This window comes from Amblyomma mixtum, chromosome 3 (assembly GCF_055824585.1).
Source record: "Amblyomma mixtum isolate Tamu chromosome 3, ASM5582458v1, whole genome shotgun sequence".
NCBI classification, from domain to species: Eukaryota; Metazoa; Arthropoda; class Arachnida; order Ixodida; family Ixodidae; genus Amblyomma; species Amblyomma mixtum.
In genome coordinates this window covers 223426728-223451579 of record NC_143014.1, presented here as the reverse complement: position 1 = coordinate 223451579, position 24852 = coordinate 223426728, and the positions used below count along the sequence as shown (strand labels likewise).

At 46.3% G+C, this 24852-nt stretch overlaps 1 protein-coding gene across 3 annotated transcripts in view; it reads left to right on the top strand.

Moving 5' to 3' along the window:
* SLO2 (slowpoke 2) overlaps window positions 1-24852 on the top strand; it is a 562054-nt gene that overhangs the window by 255075 nt on the left and 282127 nt on the right. Inside the window, exon 1 of one of the 3 annotated variants that reach the window (XM_089582858.1) lies at window positions 17617-18377. The exons of the other annotated variants lie outside the window; for them this stretch is intronic. Coding sequence (XP_089438984.1) covers window positions 18307-18377 — 71 coding nt within the window. The 5' untranslated portion in view covers window positions 17617-18306. Of the gene's footprint in view, window positions 1-17616; window positions 18378-24852 lie in introns of those variants that run through there. 3 annotated transcript variants of the gene reach the window in all.

Sequence of the window (24852 nt, the reverse complement as noted above, 5' to 3'; positions counted from 1 at the left end):
CGTAGTGTCATTTTAGTTTGTTCTCTAAATGCTTTATCGTAAAGACTAGCAACCAGTGCCAAAACCAGACTCATCACCGGGCTCAATCGCCACCTTGAGTATCAATGCAGCTCTTAAAACTACCGCTCAGGGCTAGTTTTTCCAGTATTATTTATTTATTTTTTGCATTATTTTGTGCTGCTGTTGTAGTCTTAACGGTCGAAAACTAATGGTCATTCATATTTGGTTATAGCTCGTCAAATATCTCATCAAAAACTGTTGCTTGATCATATTTGGTTATTTCTCGACCCACTCTCGTAATAAAAGAAAAAAAAACGCATTTTTCTCCTCTGTACTAACTGCCGTTTTGGAATTGTGTGTTTCGCTGACTATACAGAGACTAGCGTATAAATGTGCCTGTGCAATTGTTAATATCAGAATTAAAGCTTGAGCCAAGCGGCCCCGAGCAGCCAGCATTTGCGGCCATCGCCTATCCTGTTGGTTCAACTTGTGCGTGACGGTCCTGAAGCTAGAACTGAAATATTAATTGGGACAGGATCCCGAAACTCGAGTCGGTAACGATCAAGGCACTATACCGATTATGCCAGGAGAATACGTTCAAACAAAGGATCGGTGAGAGAGAGAGAGAGAAAACTATTTCAACAGGAATTCGGGGCACGCCCCAGGGTCCCCGCACGACCCCACTGCGCTCAAGTGTTTATGTTCCTGAGGTCCAGACCATCGCCGGTGGCGATGGTCTGCACGGCCGGGTCCTCCGAGCGCAGCAGGGTCTCCCAGTCCTCCCAGGTCTTGAGGTTCTCTAGGTCCCGCGGGGGAGGGTCCGCCGGGCAGAGGGAAAGGATGTGGAGGGAAGAAGCTCACTGCTGAAAATTTGATGCTACGCTGACCTTCCAAGAATGATGACACTCCTCGAGATATGAGACGCGCTGGGCCCGCGCTAAGCGTTCGGAAACTATGGATTTAAGGCGGATATCTAAATACCTTTCTTTAATTAGTGGGAATAGGGAACTTGTCTCGCATTTCTTAGAGTGGTTATAAATGAGCTCGCAACGTCTGTCTGAGTTAATCTCTGAGGCGCATACACGAGTAGAACTTTACGCATTTGACATGCCATCGCTGTTACCTGCACGTTCATGGACGTCTGAAACTTTCTACTCTGAATTAGTCGCGAACGACAGAGCATTGCTGCATCTGTGACGGTCGCTTCGTCATTTGTCACTGTTGACGCTCACGACGTATGCTTACCCTGTGCGAAATTACGATTTTGCTATCGATTTGGCAGCGCGTAAGCAACGTATTTTATGGCGGCCACCACGTCCGGACACCAAACGAATATCTCCTCCCAAAACACCGACGGCGCAGTTTCCGCGCTACCGCGGCAATGGACGAGGACGGCTCGTTATCGACCGCTTGTGTGTACAAGCCGTCGCGCGCTCTCCACACATCGTTGGCCGGGCGTCCGTCTTCATTTCCATGTGTGGCACGCGAGAGCTCGCCTTTGCTCATTTACTGTGCGGGAAGTTCCCTCGCCTATGCTGGCGCCCTCAGAAGGAAGTATAGAGGTAAGAGATGAAAGAAAAAGACGCGATAAAAAATTGGGACACGACATTATGCGGCGCGATGTGTTTCACGGGCTTCGCTGTTATCTTCGCTCATATATACAGGGTGTTTCATCTAAGACTTTCTGCAATTTTTAAAAATAAGCTATTTGAATTAGATGCGCGCTTTTTCTGGCATAGCATTGTCAGTGGTGTAGTACATCATAATGCAGCTAAGACGTGCTAACTAGCAGGCTTGTTAACCAATATTTAATAGTTAACTTTTAAACTATTACCGTTGGGCTCCTTAATTATTGAGAGGCATGTAGTCCACTGTAAGTAATGCCCATATCAGTTTTTAGAATTTCGAAAACGCGGTTACCCTTGGCGCTGTGGCCCAACAAATTTTGCCTACATCGCGCCAAAATACATGCGGTCTGAGAAGCTTGCAGGCAAAGCAACCTCTCCAGTGAACCTAACTCGTCGAGATAGCCAAAATTTGTTGGGCCACAGCGCCGAGGATAATCGCGTTCTAGAAATTCTAAAAACGGATATCGACGTTACTTACGGTGGGCTACATGCCTCTCAATAATTAAGGAGCCCAACGGTAATAGTTTAAAAGTTAACTATTAAATATTGGTTAACCAGCCTGCTAGTTAGCACGTCTTAGCTGCATTATGATGTACTACACCACTGACAATGCTATGCCAGAAAAAGCGCGCATCTAATTCAAATAGCTTATTTTTAAAAATTGCAGAAAGTCTTAGGTGAAACACCCTGTATATATGCGCGCTGGCACGGAAATGTTCTGCTCAGCGCTGGCTGTTCACGTGTTGCCCATTGTAGGAAAAGCTTTAGCTGCAAGCCAGCGGCGTAAAAACTGAAGCGCACCTGAATCGACTCGCGTCAAAGTAAACAGTTCATGTTTTATTGGCCAGCTGCTAAAGAATTTTCCTCGCGCATCCGGCGTAGACCGGCATTGTTTAAGTCTATCGCATGGCCAGCGCTGTCCACGTGACCCACAATCCGTGACGTCACCGTGGACATGCAGCCGTGGAAGAGCGCTCCACGCTCCCAGATCACGTGACTACTCCATTATTTGATTGGTTCATCTGTGAGCACACCTATTGAAATTGGCTCCGTTGCGGAAAGGAAAAAAAAAGGTCAGGAGAGACGCAAGAGGTTCGGGGGCACAACGGACGTCAGGACGACGCAACAACGGGCCAGAGCCCCTGATGCGGCGATGCGGTAGCAAGATCGCCTTCACAAGCTGCGGGCGAAAGCCCGGAAACTACAAAAACCTTACATAGTGGCGACAGCAGGATCTCTTCAAGACAATCATCAACGAAGCCCTTCCACACCCAGCCGCTGAGGAAGCATATTGATTGGTGAAAGAGGTTTCGTTTCAAGTTGGCGTTGACCGTGGCTGTCAAGGCGGCGGCATGAAAGACAAGCGCAACGAAACGAGGGCACTAAGGTGCGTTTACTGGCAATGCTCGGTGTGTACGCATGGCAACAAAGCACGGCGCAGCACGTACGCATTCCTGCAGGAGGGTAGTCCAGGCGTACCACTCATAAGACCGCAAATTCACAGCGTAGAAACCCCAGCGGCACTTTAATTAGAAAATACCGAGTATCGCAATTGTTTTTCATGTTTTGTTCGTTATAGCGTTAATATGAGTACGAGAGTAGCGCAATAACGTAGTCAAGCGAGGAGAGCCAAATAGGCATATTAGCATGCTTACTGACGCAATTGCTTGTTTATTTTTTATTTGTTCTTAATTCTCCTTCAAAGTAAGAATGTCACATTGTCACTGCATATGCAACCATGGGCAAGATAAGCTTAAAGGACGGAGCGACGACCAAATGCTGACGCTGGCGCCATGTTGCTACGGGGACATGGACTAGCAACGAGATAAGCGCAGGCCCGAGAGTGCCGGCAATCGCGCCTGGATCAGCACAATCAGAGTTCGGCGTGCCGTGGGGCGCACCTTTGCTGCGCCTTCAAGTGAAATTTCTGCAGTCCGCCTGTGAGCGCTTTCCAAAATAACACCTCATAAAAAAGGCTTTTAGCAGAGCGGCCAGAGGCCAGCGCAGCGGACGAGAGAGAGGACGCCGCTGCGCATGCGCAGAACGCTGAGTTACGGCGCTGGTCATCCCAGCGGAGAGCGCCCAGCTATGGTGGCTACATTCCATGGGTGGCTAGATAGCCCAGCGAGCCAGCGAGCTAGCGGGCCTCCGACTTGACTTGACCATCACAGTGCCAAATGTTTTTTTTTTCTTCTTACACGACATACTTACCATCAGATTATATGGACCATTAATGTTAAATAATATACTAGAAACACAAATAAGGTCTATGTTTAGAATTTCACTACAATAAAGCAAGCGTGATTCATATTTGTTTCAGCGTAACTCCACTTTTCACCGATAGGTGGGGCAACACAGCGCTCCGCTCTAGGGTGCCTCGATGCCAGCGCTGCTCCGCTCTACTACATTCATTCGGCCGTTTTAGACGGTGCGCTAAAGCTCAGCGGAGCGGAACATAAATCGGCTCAGCTAAAAGTCTCTAATATCTAAGAACTTATTATGTTTTGCTTCTGTCGCTTATTTTTGCAGGTGGGGTGTCACAAGCTTTGCCACAGCAGCTACATACCGCGTGGGGAAAGACGCAGGCATGCGCTGTCTCGTGCCGGCGTTTGTCTCCCTCTCCGTTCATGCTGTCGTGTCTGCATGGCGACACAGGTAGTTTTTGGTCGTTAGCTGCGTCATTTCAGGTTAGGTTGTCGTGACTGTACGCATTAGTTTTGTGTCGTTGGGAGTAGCCATGGAATTGTGGTGAAAAACACTGGCTGCGCTGTTACGCTGCTGAATACGAGTCCGCGAAACCGATCCAGGCCGCTCGAGCCACGTGTTGATGCAATCTGAGTAAAGTTGACGCCACTGTGAGGGCTATATTACTCGAAATTTCAGCGAGAGCTAGTGTACAACTGGAATGCGACCAGGACAGCAGTCGGAAAGACCTCTTGCAGCGTAGGCTGGCAAGCGGATGTTAATGCCGGGAGGTCTTTGCGGAACCACTGACGATCGCGCACAGAGCAACTGTAGCCAAATGCACTGTCCCGGAATGGCTTGTGAAACACTTTCTTGGCTCCTCTGATTTTCGCTTGCCTCCGACGCCTTCGTGGTTCGGCTTGGCTCTCTAGCGGCAGATGAAAGCAGATGAAACGAGCAGAGACTACAAAAAAATGTGTAAGAAGTCGAAAGACTTTGGGTGACCCCTTCACTTATCCCGGCAACAACAAATTTCATTTCCTAAAAGCAGGCTGTCCGTAAGCTTTAAAGCTTACGGGCAGTCTGCCTCACGACCTTAGCCTAACTTAAAGCTGTTACTTCAGATCCATTTTCTGCCTTCTCGCGCTTTTCGCGACTTTCTATTTTTCCCTTTTCTTCGGTAGGGTGCCTCTAATCCGCAGAAACGAGTCCTGAATTCAGTGCTTTTCTTTTCTTAATAAAATACCAACCAATAACAAGCAACAGCTGTCCTGCACTCGGCCGACCCATGCTCTAGAAATCTATGTTGAAAAGCAGATGCTTTCCGGCTGGTCCACCGACTAGTTTTAATCACGATTGCTTCCAACGTCGATACGCAATCGCGACGGCCGCATTTGTGAGCGGGGTAAATGCGCAAACAAATTTATAGATTGTTATTTTCATGCATGCTCATGAATCCCGACTGTTCGGAGCCTTCCACTGTAGTGCTATCATCTTAGCACAGGTTTGGCTTTTGGCACGTACAAAAGCCTTAGTTATGCCTACTAAAGCCGTAACGAATTGCCTAGACGCCAAGACCTTATACAGGGTGACTTTTTAAACGTTTTCAGATTGATATTTTGGAACTGCGCCAAATACATAAGTGCGGTCTGTTCAGGTGAATTGTGCAGCAATCCGGACATTACGTACGTGATAGAGCTCAATAATTAGAGGCTTAATTAATCGAAATTAACCGATAAGCTTTTTCTAATTAACACTTTAGGGTTTGAGATTTTCTTCCGAATTTTAAGGCCTTCAGCACAGAAGACGAGTCGAGTTTTTAAATTTTTTTAATCGGCAATGTGGTCCGAAATATCGAACATCAAAAGTACGCATTGAAAGCTCGTTGACGTTGGCTTTATCGCACTGAATATTTATAACATGACATCGTTGCGCGTAGTATTGTCGCCGAAATAAAACTAACTTCTTCAACACCATGAAATGCATAAACGGCATGTGTATTTGATGCCTTAGAAATGCAAGCGACGCCCTTTGATTAATATGCAATGCAGTAAAGCCAACAAAACAAGATTTCAAATGCGCATTTTTGACGTTCGATATTTCGAGCCACATTGCTGACCAAGAAAATTTAAAAACAGGACTCACCTTCGATATTTATGGCCCTCAATTTCGCAATTTAATCTTGGCCCATGAAATAAAAGCAAAAAATTGGTTAGCTAACTTTATAGAATTAATCGTATAATTATTTATCCATATCAAGTACTTAGTGCCTGACTTGCTGTACAACCCACCTGCACAGAACGTACCGATGTATCTCTCACACCCGCCGCGTTGCTCAGTGGTTATGGCGCTAGGCTGCTGGCCCGAAAGACGCGGGTTCCATCCAGGCCGTGGCGGCCGAATTTCGATGGAGGCTAAATTCTAGAGGCCCGTGTACTGAGCGATGTCAGTGCACGTTAAAGAACCACAGGTGGTCGAAATATAAGGAGCCCTCCACTACGGCGTCCCTGATAGCCTGAGTCGCTTTGGGACATTAAACCCCAATAAACGAAACGAAACGTATCTCTCACAGTTTTGAAATAAAAATCTGTGAACGTAAAAAAAATTACCCCATATATGCGTGCGCTCTTTCCGCATGAGACTGGGGGGAAATCACAATGGCGTTCTCCATTCATCCATCATATGGCATCATGTCTGCTGAAAAATTGCAACACCCTGCGATAGAGACAATCACATAACCTGACCAAAAAACAACCGCTTGGTTAGCGCGGTGAAAACTGAACAAAAAGTACCCTTAACTGTGGTAATCAGCCATAGTAGAGTAGCGCAAATGGCCCCGCGTTTAGAACATTCGTGCCTAAGCCTCTTACCGAGGCGGATTTGCAGCCAATGTACCCCGTTTGCCCCGTTTTTGCATCGTCTTCGGGGCCAGTCAAGAAAAAGCTGAAGTTGACTTGTATCATACCGCATTTTACCGACAAGGAAGCAAATGTAACTGAAAACGGAGATTATGCAAGCCGGAAGCAAAAAAAAATAAAAAAATAAATACGGGTGTGGCCATTCCCGGCTGATTTCGCAAGTACTACTGCGCTGCGTCTATGCGGTCGTTTTGACACGGGTCCCAGAAGCTAGGATACACCACCATGCACTTAAAGACGGTGACCACGGAGTCATTTCCGGTGTAAACGTCACAAATTTTAATTGAGTGGCAATTTTTTCTGCAATAAATGCGCATTTTGCTGCTGAGAACACAGCAGCATACCCAGAAAAAACCACATAACCGATTTTTACTAAGAGTAAAAATTGAATGAAGTCGCGGTGTCCCTTGACCTGCCGTTTAGTTTGAAGGCTGGTACGCAAGTGCCAGTAGAAAATAATCACTGCAAAACGAGAAAAAGTCTTCATGTCAGTGATGGCGCTCGGGCCTTGAAAGAAGAATTTTGTAACCAAACTGGCTGCGTGAACGTGTGTTTTCTGACCTTCGTGGCTTTTGTTCAGGACTGTTCCAAACTGCTTTCCATTTGAATGCCGCAGTGATGTATAGAAAGTAAGGTGTACTGCGTCGACCGGAGGTTCTCGTGCAGTGCGATGCATACACGCGAATAGCAGTTTACAACATGCTCTTCCAAACTGGTTGTTAAGGGTTATGCTGTCAAGAAGATTTAAAAAAATGCTAGGTTTAATATATTAAGCAAACGGGGCGCGAAAACGTTTCGGCAGGAACCGGAACAAGAACAACACATAATTCTTGTCTCCGCATGTTACAAACAAAAGGAAAAAGTCCGGGATGAAGAGAAATCTAAAATGAGGAAATAAAGTCAGAAATTGTAAAGCGTAAGAATAAAAATCTTTGGTTTACTTCTAACGAAGCCGGTCGATTTATGCTTTGTATTGTGGCTTCGATGCATAAGACGTGAAAAAAGAAGACAGAAATGGATGCGTACATTTGTTAATTATTTCAGAGCTGCCAGCGAATGACATGACGACAAGCTAATGCAGGGTGAACTCACCGTCTCCCTTGTTAATTCCACCTGTTCGCTCTTCATTCTCATTATGACCGTCAAGCCTGTACAGACAGCGTGGCAAATATTTGATTTGTTAAGGAGCCTTAATGGTGAGGTCGACGTGGAAAAAGAAAAAGTAGCTGACGCAATTGCTCTTTTAATATGCAAAAGCATTCGTTAACATTATGCTCTTTGGTTGTGTTCACTTAGTAAACAGCTCCCAATACCTCCCGACGAAACTTAGCAACCGAGCGCTGGACAAATTTTTGGCCGCATTTTATGCTTCGGCCAGCTCGCAAATATAGTTTTTTGTGGCCGTAGGTGTCAGATCTATTTCCTGCTGCCAGGCACTGCCACTCAAGTGTTATAAGTTTTTGCCAGGCCCGCATTTGTATTACCCGCATAGGAAAAAAAGACATTCATTTATTATTACGCCATAGAGTACACAGCTCGTTCAGTCGAAAAGCCGTCGGCGTAGTCGGCACCGCCTGTCGGAAATAACTGGGGGGCTGCGAAAAAAAAAATCAAATCATGACAATGTGGATCTGATGATTGATGATTGATGGGTGTGTGATAGGTTATGACGAGTTAATGAAATCATTTGTAATTAATTGATGAATTAAAGAAATTAAAAGGAATGAAGAATAGGAAGAAAAGGGGTTCAAAGGTGTCAAAATGCTGATAATGAAAAGCCAGTGCTGATAATGGCTATTAAGAAAATTTAGAGTGTGTAATTTATCAGTTAATTGAAATATTTGAAGAAAGTGAAAAATGCGTTCATTTATACCACCAACACCAGCAGCACGCTGCCGCGTTCCACTCTTTAAGTCGAAGCTTAAGCGTCCTCCGGTTTTTCTTATTACCGATTCATTGTTCCTAATCATAGAAGTTTTAAGGTTGTTTTTCCTCTAACCACTTCGAATTGTATCACTCTTCTTTTTCAACCGCTTCCATTCCAGACTGCCCACCTAGTCCATTTAGTTAAAAGTAAGCTAAGAGAAGCTCATGCAGTCTGGTGATACAGGCATTTTTGTGATGTCATCGCACTGGTTTGCTTAAGCGCTTCTGTTCGTCCCCGCCAAAACAGTAACCTTGATGTCATACAAGAGACTCGCATTGTTGTCGTCTGTATTTCTTCTGTACTCTACCAAGAGCACACTCAACTTTCGGCTCCTTTCGCGACCCAGAAACGACGATGAAATTTGATTTGCAAGGAAAACAAAAACAAAAAGAGCGTTCTAATCTCGTTCCCATTTGCCATCCCATTCTTTCTACCCGGAACGACATCGAAGGCAGAGATTTAATAACGCCGATTTCAATCTTTTTGTTGTCTGGAAAAAAAAAAAAACAAGCTAACCATAAAGCCTGGTGGAAGGGTGGCCCTTCATGACTGGCCTTATTTCGGCAGCTTTTGTCTATGGGCCAGTGGAAATGGAGGAAAGCGTGGATGTGGTACCTGTCGTGGTGGGTCAGTGGCTGTGGCGAACGGCTGTCCAGGCCAAGCTCGCGAGATCGAATTGCAGCCGCTACGGCCGCATTTCAATGTAGGCGAAATGCAAAACACGCCCGTGTACTGTGCGATGTCAGTGCACGTTAAAGAACCCCAGGTGGTAGAAATTTCCGGAGCCCTCCACTACGGCGTCTCTCACAGCCTCAGTCGCTTTGGGACGTTAAACCCCATAAACCATAAACCATGCCATACCATACCGTGGCATGGCGTACCATACTATGCAATACAATGACATACCGTATACAAAAAGTTCGGGACAAAATCCGTAGCTGAATTCAGTACTGAAGCGCAGACATGTTATGCATTTCAGGACATGGAATAAACTAGTACGTACGTCAGTAAATATGGCTTACAAGAACACATGTAACTCTAAACGTGGAGCTTAGATGTATTATGAGTCCCCCTTGCCCCTCCTCCTCTCTACTCGCGCGGTGTGTTTGCAATCCGAGGAAGTCTGCTGCTTTTGTAAATAAAATAATATTTCCGCGCAGAGGCGGGCACACGGAACAGCAAAAACAAAAATGCAGTAGTGGACAGTTGGGATGTTCGCTTTGGTAGCGGGAGTACACAGTGGTTACGCGAACGACTGTTTTCAAAAACGAGCTCGGAGCTTGGAACGCAACAGAAAGCGTATTTTTATTGTCACTAAAGGGGAAGTTTCAAAATCATCGCGAACCGTTCACTAATAGCGCACGCTTACACTGATTGATAGTACTTCCTGCAGCCTTCAAGGGATATTGAGCAACTCCTTATGCTACGAACTGCTTTGAACATTTGAAGTCAAGCGTAGCCGTGCGATAGTATGCACATCTCTCTCAGCAAAAAAGTCACCTTAGCTTAAGGGGGGTGGCTATATGACAGAGGTGCTGGAAATGTACACATGACCGGCAGTTATTATTTAGGGGGATATGGTGAGCACATGGGGCATGGTGAATTGCGTTTTCAGCTTCTTGTCGCCTCAACTATCGGAAGATTGGTAGGTATTGGTATGTGGAGTTCAACGTCCCGTAGCGAATCATAAGCTACGAGAAATGTCGTGGTGGATGGCTCTGGATTAATTTAGGCCAAGTGGGTCCTTTAACGTGCGTTGACATCGCACAACAAAAAGGCGTTTTTATAGTTAACGGCTTCGCGGTTTCGATTCGCAACAGGGATCGAACCCGCAGCCTTAAAATTAGCAGCCAAACACCAGAGCGGCTAATGAACCGCGGCGGATCCACATAGCGGAAGTTGTTGCCCTCGTTCATGCTCTCATATCAACCAGTAAGAAAGAGGTTCATGCTTGTAAATATATACTGAACACAGTCGCCCAACTCACAACAGGGAACCCGCCGTCTTCTGTGCCTTCTCTCGTTTCCTTACTTAGTAATTAATTTATTCATTCTTATTTTCTTCCGTTCTTCCTTCCTTTCGTTTATGTTCTTTCCTTTTTTCCTCCTCCTTTGTTTCTTTCTTCCTCTCTGTCGTCCTTTCTTTATTTTGCTTTGCAGCCCTGCCTTTCGTCATTCAATGATTCCGTCTTTCTTTACTTTTTCTTTTTCATTCATTGTTTCGTCCTTTACTTGCAGGTTTCCTTCCCCCTTTCCCTCCTTCCTTCTTTCCTTTCTTCCTCTCTGTTTTTTGCTTGCTCTTATTGCTCTTCCTTTATTTCCCTGTTTCATTCATTCTTTCCTTCATTTATTTATCATTTTATTCCTTCCTTCCTTCCTTCCTTCCTTCCTTCCTTCCTTCCTTCCTTCCTTCCTTCCTTGCTTCCTTGCTTCCTTCCTTCCTTCCTTCCTTCCTTCCTTCCTTCCTTCGTTGTTTCTTTCCTTCCTTCTTTTTTCTTTTTGCCTTGCGTTCTCCCTTTCGCGGTTTTCGTTTTATTCTTATATTCTTTCCCCTTTCCTACTTCCGCCCATCTTTCGTGCTTCTGTTCTTCCTGCTTTCTTTTTCATTGTTTCCTTCCTTCCTTCTTTTTCTTTTCTTGCTTCACTGCTGACAACTTAATGCCAAACTAATGCTGTCTTTTTCGCGTTTCCGTATCTCTGCCAAATTTTCTGTGTTTGTTTTACAAAGTAGACATTCCTTGCTATCTTTTTGCCTTTTTATCTGTCTGTCTGTTTTTCTTCCCATCTTTCTTTGCAGCTTTCTTTTCCTCTTCGTTCTTCGGTCATTCATCTTATTTAAAATGACCTTCCCAGAAAATTGGCGAGCGCAGAGCTTCGTATCCGGCAGTCTTCGCTTCTCTTTTAATGTCTGTTTGCGATATGTTTCTCTCGCACGGGCACAGTCCGGTATTTTCCTTTTCTTGCACTCATGTTACTTAACCACGAAAAAAGTAATCGTAAGTTATTGGGCACCGTGCGCCGCTCGTTAGTAGCTTCCTGTCTCCCACGCTCCTGTACTCACGCGGGCAAATGAAAACTTATGCGAGAAGTGATAGTAAGGCAAGAGAGTGACACCGAGTGAAAGGAGCATCCTTATTTCCTACCTCGTAGAAAAATATGCTCTAGTTGTTTCAACAAAGTAGCAGATGCACGTCAGCAGGCCGGAAAGCTACAATTCAAGTGCCGTAACTTATTGAGTAAACAGGTTACAAGCAAACTTTGCAGAAATTTCGATCGGTTGTCTGGCTGACTAACAGCATCAAAGTATGGCGCCTTCTAAACCGTGATCTGCGTCGCCACCATGGTCTTCACCCCCGTTCATTCCGCTGCAAGTCTAAGGCAGTACTCTACAGTTACCCCTGTCGTACGCCAAGTCGCGGGTACACCCCTCACAACACTACCGGGAAATTGTGCACCCGCGAATATCCAAACCTCAGCGCTCCGTCTACTTCTCTGCCGCATTCGCTTGTTCTCTTTCCACCCTCCATTCTATTTCCTCTCTGGCGCTTTAACAGACCACAGATAACCTCTTCTGCTCATTCTAGGTCTTATTGTCAATTTCTTCATAGGAATTTCAGATAGAATATAATAAACTCTCATTTGTTTTTTCTTAATCCGTATTGCTGTGTTCCTGTGTAATGCTGTAACGCATATCGTTCTTCTTCCCTTCCAAAGCTACCCTGTGCTCTGCTTCATTTAAACTATCTCATTGTGCTCCGAATTCTGGCTTTGCGAGGGTGTACTGACAGGATGCATTGGTGGCATACTTTGCTTTCGGGTGCTGTCCAGATACTCGTGTTCCAAACCTGAGAGTGCCATTACAGTTTCCGAAAAGCTGTTTTTCACCTCTTGCTTAATTATCTCTCACAGTCTACACATGCCATGTCTGCTTGGCCGAGATGCATTTCCTCGCTACTTCTTGGGCCTCACTACATATTCTAAGCTGTTTTTGCCTCCCCAAAATCCCGAACAATGCTTTTTCTCCGATGTATTTTCTCCCGACGTATTTTGCCATTCGAAGTTCTCGACAATGCGGGGTGCAAGCCATCGTTGGGGCCTACGGCGCACCTCTGTTCACGCTTTAACGCTCTGAATGCAACTTATCGTAGATGTGCAGTAAACAAGGCATATATTGTTTCTCCGAGCGTGACAGCCCTTCCAGTTCGTGTTTTCTAACTCTTCTTTTCAAAGCATATGATGGCCGTTTAATTTAGACACATACCTCTAGCATATTTATTCATGCTTCCTCAGGACCTTTGTTCCGGCACTGCCCCTTTTTTCAATGGTAGTGAAGATCAGACAGGGAATTAATTAGAACAAAAAGGTGACGGAAACAAGACATAGGATGAGACGACGTTAGCCCTGTGTCATGTGTCTGTTGCGCCTGATTCTAATCAATCACGCAAAATCAACTAGCCAGGTAACGTCTCTGTCGATATCTTTATAGCTCGAATGAGTTCGTGAAATGCTAAAAGTGGAGGCATCCCTTAATGTGAAAACAGCAATATTTGTGCTTTATAATAATGCCAGATCGGAAATATGATCAATTCACTCTTTTTTTTTTTTTTCGAAACCACTTTGGTTTTAAATTCACTGTTATCAAGTTCACAGCAACGTAGTGAACCTCCTCCAATAATGTTTTTAATTTAGTTGACTACAAACGCTGTTCAGTGGGCCGAACTGGAAAACAGGGTGCGCTGTAGCTTCCTATATTTTCGATGCAGAATGCTGCGAGAAGTTGTATCTGTTTACTGGGGTTACTGCTGATTATGAATCTGTGTGTCACCAGGCTAGCGGCAGTATGTTTTGTGTCGTTGGTCGAGCCCCTTCTTCTAACACTGATAGCTTTCTTAGTATCATTGACTTATTTATAGGACATGTCATATGAAAGGTGCAGACTTATCTTCGGCAGCGACTTTATTACTAATCTTTTACCTGAAATCAGACATTCCTAAGAACTGGTTCACCTAATGAACGCTTTTGGCTACCGAAAGGTAATCGCAACATCCAGACGCGTAACGCTGGCCAGCTAAACAACTTTTTATCTATTCATCACTAATGCTGACCCATCGGTAACAGCTACTGACACTCAACTCTGAAATCAACGACCACTGCCCCATCTTTGTGGCCTACGTCAGCCATACCTAAGGGAAGAAAACAGCTCCACACGAGCTCAACATTAAAGCATAAATAATTCCAGTCTGTAATTATTTACGGACAGAATTCAGCATAACCACAGGACTTGAAATACAATGAAACAACTGCAGATGGGGCGTACATTTATACTTGTAAATGTTCGCTAGCTATTAAGTCTACTCTTTTGTGATGAAATTATTCAAGCCTAGAAAACGCATTTCGAAGCCCTGGAAATCATTAATCTGAAAAAGTCCCGCCGCGGTGGCTCAGTGGTTACGGCGCTCGGCTGCATAGCCCTAAAGACGCGGGTTCGATCCCGGCCGCGGCGGCCGAATTTTGATGGAGGCGAAATTCTAGAGGCCCGTGTACTGTGCGATGTCAGTGCACGTAAATGAACCCCAGGTGGTCGAAATTTCCGGAGCCCTTCACTATGGCGTCCCTCAGAGCCTGAGTCGCTTTGGGACGTTAAGCCCCAATAAACCATTAATCTGAAAAACAAACTTCACGGCGCATTCTTAAGAGCACGAAATCTAGCAATACTTGTAGCTTTCAAGAAACTTCGCAACAGGGTAAACAGTGAACTGTGGAAAGCCAACGAGAAATATCGTGACGCGCTCTTTCAACACGTATCGCTGTCTTTTCCTGACCGCATGTGAGATATTATAAACGAAGCACTTGAAACGAACTCGGGCCTTGGAGATACAGATGAGATAATTCCATCTGAGAAAGCCATTTCTGGATCTGCTTTGTCGGAGCATTTCAACAGTTATTATGTTAACATGGCGATGGAAAACATAATGTTAGTGACGCAGCTAGTACGAGCGATAGACTACTTTCAAGTTCAGCTGTCGTTCTTAGGCTTGAAAAACGGTAAGATCATCGATATCGACAATCTAAAGACAAAATCTGTCGGTATTGTATTTGTCATCATTTTTCCATTGCTTATCGATATCGTGAACTTGACAGTGGAATCTGGAGGCTTTCCTGACAAAATCAAACGCGCTTATGTGTCATTTCTATTCAAAGGTCAGAACAGAAATCACCTAAGGGACTATGTACAGATCTCAGCTGTGTCGGTATTCTCGAGGGCCCTCGAGAAAGTTATGCTCTCATGATTGGACAGTTTCTTGTTGCTGTTGTTAATGATCGGCCTGACGTTACATCTAAGCGTCAACTTGTGCTTAAGAAAGAGAATTCCGCGAAGTCTGCGGTCTTAATTGAAAATGAAATAATCCTAAGAATATAGAAGCGAACAAGATTACTTCAGTAGTGTCTGTACAGCAAGGCACTGGATATCCTTAGTCGCGTTATTTTGCTAAAGAAGGTGCATTTTTGCGTTGTCCGCGTTGTACCGTATTCTCTTTTACGGTCTTATGTTACTTATTGAGAACAATGTGTGGTTGTCAATGGCTACCGGTCCGCTTTCCAAACAATTCAGTGCGGTGTGCACAGAGGAGGCTGTTTGTTGTTCGAAATGTACGGCAGTGACGTCACGCTTGTTGCGAAACATACAGGTTTTGTATTATACGGCTATGATACACGCGTATTTCTACCATCCGACAATCCAACTAGACTGTTTACCTGTACCAATATTTTTTTCTCAAATCACTTCAGTGGTCGTATCTAAACGGTCTTAAAATCAACACAAAAGAGCCTAAAAGTTTCTTATTCGCACCAAAAAAAACAAAACAAATATGGCTCCACAAATTATGTACTAAAATTCGGTCACCACAAACTAGATTTAATGATAGAACAAAGTTTTAGGCGTGATATTTGCCACTCGCATGACATGGGAAAGACAAATTGATTCGCCGATTAAGAAACTCTGTGCCGAGGGCGCTTTTAATAGATGCCGTAATTATTTTACTTTCAGCAGCAAACTTGAAATCTATCAGGCATTCTTCCAATCAAATTTCGACGACGGCATGTTAGTGTGGGGAACAACCGCCAAAATAAATATTATCAGATTGCTGATACTAGTAAAAAAAAAACTATTCTCTGTGTTTCCAACGTCCTCTACCTGCACTCAACTGAAGAGCTGTTCTTTAATCACAGGATAATTAATGGTGAACACCTATACGAATGCCGCCTGCTGTACCAGCTGCATTATTCGAACGATAAGTGCAGTAGATTTTTGCGCGATCTGTCAGGTCTAGCAGAGCGAAATAATGCATCCCAAACGCGAGATTCTGATAAGTGGCTAATGCAGCGTCATCACATGAATTAGTTTAGGCAGTCGCTGGCGCACAAGTAGCAGTATAGTACTGGTATCGTACTTTATTCAGGCGCTAGACTTAGGCTCCTAAGACGTCGATGGCCTGCTGCACGAGCAGGCGCTGTTCATCTTCCCCTTCAGCTCTAAGCCAGTCCAGCCAGGTCCCGACAGTGCGGGCGGGGGTGGGCAAAAAAAAAAAACGATTGCAGAGCAACCGGGCAGGAGAATAAGCAGGGGGAGAGGTTGGTATGAGGGGCAGACCAGCTGGGACATGAAGGATCGCGACGGAATTCTTATTCATATATTAAATAAATTTTAGGTGCTGCCAGGATACAGTACGTTGTCTCGTGCAAAGCTGCGTGACAAGTTCATCCATAACCTCCTTTCGGTCCAAATAATGGATCCATGCTCTGTGGAAAACGTTACTGTAGCTCGATTCCACACCAGAATACGCTTGTTGCGTCATTGCCTTTTTCTTCATAATTTTGTTCCTCTCTACCTATGCCGACGTGATCATTATGAAGGTGTTGAATATAATGTTTGCCACGAACGCTGACTACTATGCTATGTTATGCGTGCGTGTACATGCCGATCTGCGATGGCACAGTGCTTGTGGTGCTCGGATGCTGACCAAAAAGACGCGGGTTCGATCCCGGCCGTGGCGGTCGTATTTCGAGGGAGGCGAAAAGCTAAAGGCCCGTGTACTGTGCGTTGTCAGAGCACGTTAAAGAACCCCAGGCAGTCGAAATTTCCGGAGCCTTCCACTCCGGCGTCCCTCACAGCCTGAGTCGCTTCGGGACGTGCAACTCGATTAAACCAAACCAAACTATTCTTGTACGTGCGGTTTAACATGTTACGCGGCATTTATTTTTTTTTTTTTAACTTTCACTTCTGCTACGCATTTCTTCGCAGACATGAGTACAAAACAAGTTTATTGCGTGTTTGTAAGCGTGAGCTGTTTCACTGTCCGTTTAAAGTTTCCTTTTTCATGCTACTGCTGTATAGGATGATAAAACTTTGGTCACTGAACATTCCCAGTGCACTGCTGGTGCCGAGGCCTAGTCAAGCTGTTCTTATAGCTCCCTTGCCAAGACATCCATCAGCATTATATACATTTAAAAAAAACTGAATATAAATATGATTTGCCCTCCTTGGGCCCATTTCGAAAACCAGCGAAAGCACGGCAATGTTTGGCAGCGCCCACCGTCAGAGCTTGGCAAAAGTTTTACTCCACACGAAAGGCATGCGGACAGTTGCGGGTCGGAGGACTTTCCGGCGCGCGTCGCTAGGTGCGCGCTGCTCGCTCCGGAGTTGAGGTGGGGGAGGGAAAGAGAGCAGAGCGAGAACAAGAGGGGGAGCGCATTCCCACTCTTGGCTCGTGGAGCGAAAAGCCCGGGTCCAGGCTCCGAATGGGGGGGACGCGGGGAGGGAGGGAGGAAGGTTGGAAGGTGGGAGAGGAGGACGACAGGAGCAGCGCTTCTGCCGCGGCCCTCGGTGCCAGTCCGCGTCTCGCGCTGAACCCGGGTTTGCCGGGCTGCCGGCTTCGCTCGCGCCCGCGCGGCCCTGACCGTCAGGCGTCCGTCGCCTCCCTACAGGGACCACTCACACACGCGTCTATACATTCACACCGTTTGCATACTTTTTTCCAGTGCGACACTCCTCTGTTTCCTCCGCGCATCTAGCGCCTCTTCGTGTGCGCGCTCCTCTCTGTGCATACCTCGGCGGGATCAGGTGCTGCGACCAGCCCTTTAGTTCCTGTTTATCGGGATCCTTTCCCACGTCTTACCCACTCACAATCGTCTCCGAGCTCCCGCCCGTTGCCGCGACTTTGTACCCGCCCCAAACTCAGGACCAGCCGAATACGCGATACGCCTCGTCATTCTCGTCCGCCGTCCGATTCTACGAAGACTTATCTGCATCGTGACCAGTTTATCTGCGTTGTCAGGCCAGTTCCCACCTTCGTGCTCGCATTCACTGGTGATCGTGTTTTCGACTGACTGTTTCGCAACCAAGAAGGCCCGTTTTTCGGTGCAGCGCTTTTTTTTTCACCCTCTTTTGCTTCTGCGAAGACGAAGAACTGTCCAGCGGACACAGACCAGTGCCACAGTCACCTCTGCGAACCACCGTAGTCAACGCCGACGCCAAGTATTTAATATTTGATCTCAAGTCGCTGCTGAAGTGTAGGAACTGACTGCCGTCGTCGCTGGACGCTTTGCTTCGGTTTCCCTTAAGTGCACTGGAGCCGCGATCACCGGAAGTAATGGGCACCATGGATCGCAGCATGTCCCAGGATGGCGTGGGATTAAGGGCCATCGCACGCTCCGAGGAAAGGTGAGAGAGCCAGATCCGCCGCTCCTGTAGCTGCAGCCTGCAGCCGCGGTGTTTCATCTGCGACTGAAGCACCGCGGTTACTGACCGCACACTGAATGCGCACTGCCCAGTGCGTCCTGCTTGTACAGGACCGCAGGGTTCTGCCTGCTTGAGCTTTCACCCCAGGAACTGCTACAATATGTACGCTAAACATTTAGTGTATACCGCGAGAACAAATGAACACGGTGCCATATAGGTCAGCTGCAAGGCCGAAATCACTGGCCCGTAAAAACTCCGGCGCGTTGGTCATATTTCATGCAAACAAACGTTTAGAGACATTAATTATTCAAACGGAGGGGTACCAACGTGTTTATGAATGGTTATCCTCGGTTTTCTCGGCTAACAAGCGTTAAAACTGAGACTTAAAATTCTTGCGCGTTTTTGACATGTGTTGGTAATGTTCGCCGTTTTAGCATTCTTATCAATGAACAAGATATGCGGTAGCAAGAAACAGTGCCAGCTAGAGCGTTAATCTAGTTTTTTTTCTCTCTAGGTTTAATCTAGGCGCAAAATGGCTTGCATCGAGGTATGCTTTTCCGACTGAAGAAGGCACCTATCTGCTATGACGAAAAAAAAAAAAAGAAAGATATCGATACACTCTTACACTGAACAGAGCTGCGACTGATGAAAGGCTTTCGCTTGGACTGAATTTCAGGGTGATTTATCAGTGAGAGCGATCTGTGGTGCTTCATTCGGTAACCGTGCAAACAGCTTTTCGCATAGATTGCATTCGTAGGTTCGAAAATTCTTGATTCAAATGTACGGGTGCGAAGCCAAAAATTGTCGAGTTTCACGCCTCGATTTCAATTGACACAAACTAAGAGGAAAAGGTGTAATGCCGTGCCTGCCATGTGTTGTGGATTTTGTCTGTCTTCCTATAATCCCGCGTGGATTGGCTTGCTGTTGACAACACTGTCCCCAATGACGTCTTTGAGGGTACAGTTGAGTATCGTATTGTTTCGTCGTAAGTTTATTTCGTGCTCTTTAGTGAAAGCGCGCTGAAAAAGCAACTTGGTGGGGCGCCGTCTGCAAGGAGAGCTATTCGAAGCGATTGGCCGCCGCGGTGGCTCAGTGTGGTTCTGGTGCTCCGTTGCTGACCCGAAAGACGCAGGTTCGAATCCCGGTCGCGGCAGTCGCATTTCGAATAAGGCGAAATGCTGGAGGCCCGTGCAGCGTGCGATGTCAATGCACGTTAAAGAACCCCAGGTGGTAGAAATTATCGGCGGCCCTCCTCTACGGCGCCCTTCCTAGCCTGAGTCGCCCTGGGACGTTAAACACCATAAAACCGAAATCGAAGCATTTCAAGACCAAGCCACGGAAACAAGCAGAAAATCCATTGACGTAACTTGTGCACTGCTAACAGCGGTAGTTGACGGTTATTGTTTGCTCGCGAAAGCTTGCGCGGGCGGCTTCAACCACGCAACCTAATTAATTGACCGGTAACTGCGCAGGAAAGGCCCGATGAAAGCAGTTACTGGTAGAGGCTGGAGAAGTAGACTTGACTGCTGCTCTTCAATATCTGCTAGGGAAACTGCACCCTGACTGGGGTCGACCCGTTGTAGACGTTTACAACTTTTTGGGCGTCTACATTCTGCCACTGGTCAGAAAAAAAGCTACATTGTGCATCCGAAGCAATTCCGTTCAGCATTACATTGCCACTGGGAAAACTAAACGCTACTTCAGGGGAGTGAATTTTATTTCGACGTAATATTAAACGTCGAGGATATCCTGACCCAGGGTTACCAAAGCCAACTGCTACGTCAGTTGGACCGAGGCTTGCCAAGCCCGTCACGTTGGTGGAGAAGAGCGTGGGAAATGAAGGGACTGAATGGCAACGGGGCAGAATAAAAGGCAACGTTCTAAATAAGCATACTGTTCGCGACAACTGGGGAATGCGAAGGAGTGTCCGATACGGTAGAGAAAAGATTGGCCAGGCCTGAGGAGTGTATTTTTGGTGTTTGCGTCGAAGAATGCGCAGTTTTGTGGTGGTCGTACAGGAAGTGCACGGAGTGTTTTTATAAATGTTTGCATACTGATTATTTATTTCTTCTGTATAGTAGAGGGTAGTGTCCGACGTGAGTGGACAGATGAGGCGATGCTCCACCTCATTGCCTGGGCCCCGCCGCGGTGGCTCAGTGGTTACGATGTTCTGCTGTTGACCCGAAAGGCGCGGGTTCGATCCCGGCCGCGGCGGCCGAATTTCGATGGAGGCGAAATTCTAGAGGCCCGTGTACTGTGCGATGTCAGTGCACGTTAAAAAACCCCAGGTGGTCGAAATTATACGGAGCCCTTCACTACGGCGTCCCTCATAGCCTGAGTCGCATTGGGACGTGAAACCCCATAAGCCAAACCAAACCATCATTGCTTGGGGTTCCATCGTGGCCAGGAATCCACCTCAGTGTGTTAGTGTGGGGACGTACATTGAGGAGAGCTTTTTGTACATCATCCCGTAGTTGTGCAGGAATCCGACCCGTATGAATTGCGCGTATAGCCTGTATTGTACCGGCGTGTATGGTATGTTGTGAGCAATTAGGGGACGCTCTGGAGGAGTCCTGAATACTCGTAATTATCGGGAGGGTGTACAGTGTCGCTTTAGAAAGGGATGAATGTAAGGACCCAGGTGTTCGTCACTACGTAGTTGCCGCTGGCAATTGAATAAGCAGCCACTCCAAACTGGGTTGTTCATGATGAGTCTATGTAGACGATCGTCGATTCTATAGGGTGAAGATGATTGGTATATCGGCTGCAACGCTCTTTGTAATGGGGTCGATTCGCAGATTTTCTGGGAGCACAATGGTAGGTGTAATAATACAGATGTCGATAGGTTTAACAGGAGCTTGTTGGAAGTCTCCGGTGTCCCTTTTTTATGCTAGAAAGGTCACGCCATTTGCCGATCTCGAGGTTGTTGTAGGCGCTCTGTGTATACGCTTGTACTAGCCGAGTCAAAAGATGTAGCACCGTTCTGACATAAAAGTGCGTTGACGACCGATCGTGTGGAATTTAGCTTACAAATTGTGCCCAAGTGGGAACGTTTCAATGCCTCATTTGTGCGCCAGCATCCTTTGCCTCCTAATTCTGAGTAACCTTGAGATAAGCGCACTCGAATCGCCAAATCATGGTTTTCCCATTTTTGACGCGGTTAATACACCCGCTATGCGTGCTATGTTTTCGCTGTCAGCAGCGGCACTACGTGATATTTGTTTGAAATTAAACTCGCGATGTTGCGGATGTAAGCATGTCGCTTGTCATGAGTGGGTTTCTTGTTCAAATATGTTAAGCAAGTCATGTTGTTCGCTTCTTCCTTGTATTTACATAAAAGTCAGTACGTTTATTATGGCACTCTTTGTGGATATTTGGTCTTTTTGCAGAATTTTTCTAGTTTTTCGTTTCTATTCTTGATGCTTTGTGAAGTTCAATAACTTTGTTGATGTTCGTCTGCCAAACAAGTTCGAATGATCCTGAGTGGCTCGAGATGTTTTCGTTCTTTCTCTGGTTGCACATTTTGCTGCATTTGATTTGGGTTCTTCCGCTTGAGGTGGTAAGAAAAAAGGTGGTTCATTGATTCATAAATTCATAAAAAAAATTACTATTATCTTCTTCATCGACGAAGTGACAGGACCTGGGCCCTTTAGTCTCTCTTTATTCTTTGTCCTAATAATTGGCTCTACAACCGTCAAAACCCTGGAGTGAAATATAAGAAGCATCTCCGTCTTTGAACAAAATCTCTGTTTGAAATTACGGTGTTCGTACGATTCTGCGGTGTCGGGTCTGTATTCAGGGGCATGATCACTCCGGTTTTTTTTTTTTTTTTAATGCAAAGTTTACGAACGCCATCTTGGTTTATTGCCATAATAAATGTTTACATCACTGAAACGTAGCGCGTTCAAGCGGCAGCATCTATTTGGAATTGAGTTGGTGCATCTTGTTTTTCTTAATTTACCGTCCGGTGGTCGGACACGCACATGTCCCTAGTGGAAGTGGTTTCGTAACGGTAGACATACCTCTTTGCTCAGAGTGCAGCTGTGGACACCTGAAGATTAAACGAGAGATTCGCGCATCCAGTGCATCATTGTTACGGAATAAAGAAGGCTGAATAGCGGCGGCATGCTGTTACGTGAGAGGTCGGCTGGGAGACGACCAATCCTTTCTCCGTTCTGCGTCTTCATAATAAATACAGGAGAAATTTAGGACAGCCCTGTTCGTGCTGATACATATCCAGGAGGGCTTCTCATATTCATCTCTCACGTTGAATATGTGGCGGGCATAATAACGCGCGTTTTGAAAGAAGCGAAACCTTGGGGAATGTTTGGTGATGTAGAGACATAACCACAGCGCCCACCACCTAACGACGAAAACATACCGCAGTTGGTTGTGTAACGTGAAAAAAAAAATCTTGCGTGTGGATCTGGCGGTGAAGGCCAAAGAATCTCGAGAGAAGGTAAAGAAACGCAAAAAAGTGAATTCGAAATTTTGAACTTCGCAGGATCGAAAAATCGGTTACCGGCGAGGTTGCGGGTGTCCTCAACAACAAATGGCGCGCTAGCTCTTTTCCTAACGCGTCGTTCGCATTGAAAGAAACGATTGGAAGCTAGCTCGCATTTCTCAACACACGTTCTTTTTCCGAGAATTCTTCGTTCATTTTAGAAGAGATAACGGGAACGCGTTGCAATCCACAGCAGAGTTGATGCTCTCCGAAAAATTTTCTTACGTAACCTCTCATTGGGCGTTGGGAAAGTAAGTTTTCAGGCAGCCCGTTCCGACCAGAACCTGGCGAGATTGAATCGGGAGAAGGAGAAGGCTGATGGGGGGTGCGCATTTCGAATGAGCACTTGTTTTATTCTACTCTCTCTCTCTTTCTATCTCTCTATTTCAACGTGACCTTTTCCACGTGTTCCACGAGGCGAAAATGGGAAGGGGTCGTGAATGCTCCGCGAACAGCTGCGCGGCTCAGGCAAGATGGAATTTTCGACTGCTTAAGCACTGGCCATATGTGTCCACAAAAGACAAGTGGTCGTGCATGCGCAACAATGTGGTTCAAGCGCCGATAGAAGAACGGGCGGTACGTTTTTTTTTCTTTTGCTGCATTTCTGCTTTCTTTATTGTCTTGTACGTATTTTATATCTGCACCACCAAGCGTTCGCACTTACGAAGCTCGTACAGCAGAGCGCGGAAACTGGAAGTGTAGCACAGCTGACGTACCAGAGACTGTTCCCGCGAAGTGCGTAAGGTGGATGGTTTGGTATGGCCGAGGTGATCTCGGTTTGGCCTTCAGGAATATGGCAGGAAAGCCCTGCCGTATTAACAAAACTAAACAAGGCCTGCCGGTGTTCACTTGCGGCTACAGACAGCGATTACTGCTCCAAGCAGGCAGGTGTGCGTTCCTTGTATACAGTTGCGAAATTATCCAATTCTGTCTTTCTTGTTACTGTCGCGTGCGTACGTGGGCTTGCGCATGCTTTCACCGCCGCTTGAAACTAACGAGACGGTGGAGGACACTTTTACAGTAAGTTTCTTGAGGCGGGAGCGCGAAACAGGAAGCAGCCTAAGTCCCAGAAAGCCCCGGAAAAAGTCTGGGCCTTCGCTCTGCGAGCTAACGCAGAGAGGATGCCGACACCACTGCGCCCATCACGAACCGACGTGCAACAGCTTGAAGAAAAGTCGACGGAGCCCAGCGGAGCAAACTAGGTTAAGTCACTTTCAGCGTGCCACACCGCTGCTGCCTGCATCCTCGCAATGTAGCGCAGCCGGGTTCCTCAGCTCAATTACAGAACATACACGTCGGCCTGTTTACACTTCGGCAGCTGGAACACCTCGCAACTTAGCACTCAGCTCTATTCGCAGTGAGCCTATGAAGTTCTCTCAAATGTAACGCTTTGTCAGAACGGCAGAATTCCTACAGAGCTTTCTTCGAATCGTTTCGCTTTCATTGCACAACTCGCACGTTGGAAACTGCATTTCAGTATCCGCTATCTTGGCTATACGACACCTCGTTCCGGTATTCGCTACTGACGCGAGGATGAGCGAAGGATGAGCCACACAGAATAGCGTAGAATGGTACCAGATGCTGTGCGCACTGTCTGGATTTGCGATTCCGGGGGTTCGCTCAAACCTCGGCCAGTGAGAAGCGAGTGCGCTTTAAACAAAGTAAAACCCCAAACTGTAACGGGCGTGAGCGAATCGAAATAAGCATGTTGGCCAAGATTTTCTAAAATCCCCGTGAATCCCAAGTGTTCGCACTGGGACGCGCAATGCGCATGAAGGAAGCAGGCAAGATGCGCGTCGCTTAGCGTCTGTGTCTTGCGTCCCTATAGCGCTTTTTTCCACTCTTCAGCACTGTTTGGCAAAATGAAGATTTGTTTTCCCATTTTGGTCATGTCAATTATATAACTCTTGCGAGGAAGGCGCTATGAACCAGAAGATATATAGTTGTAAAGTA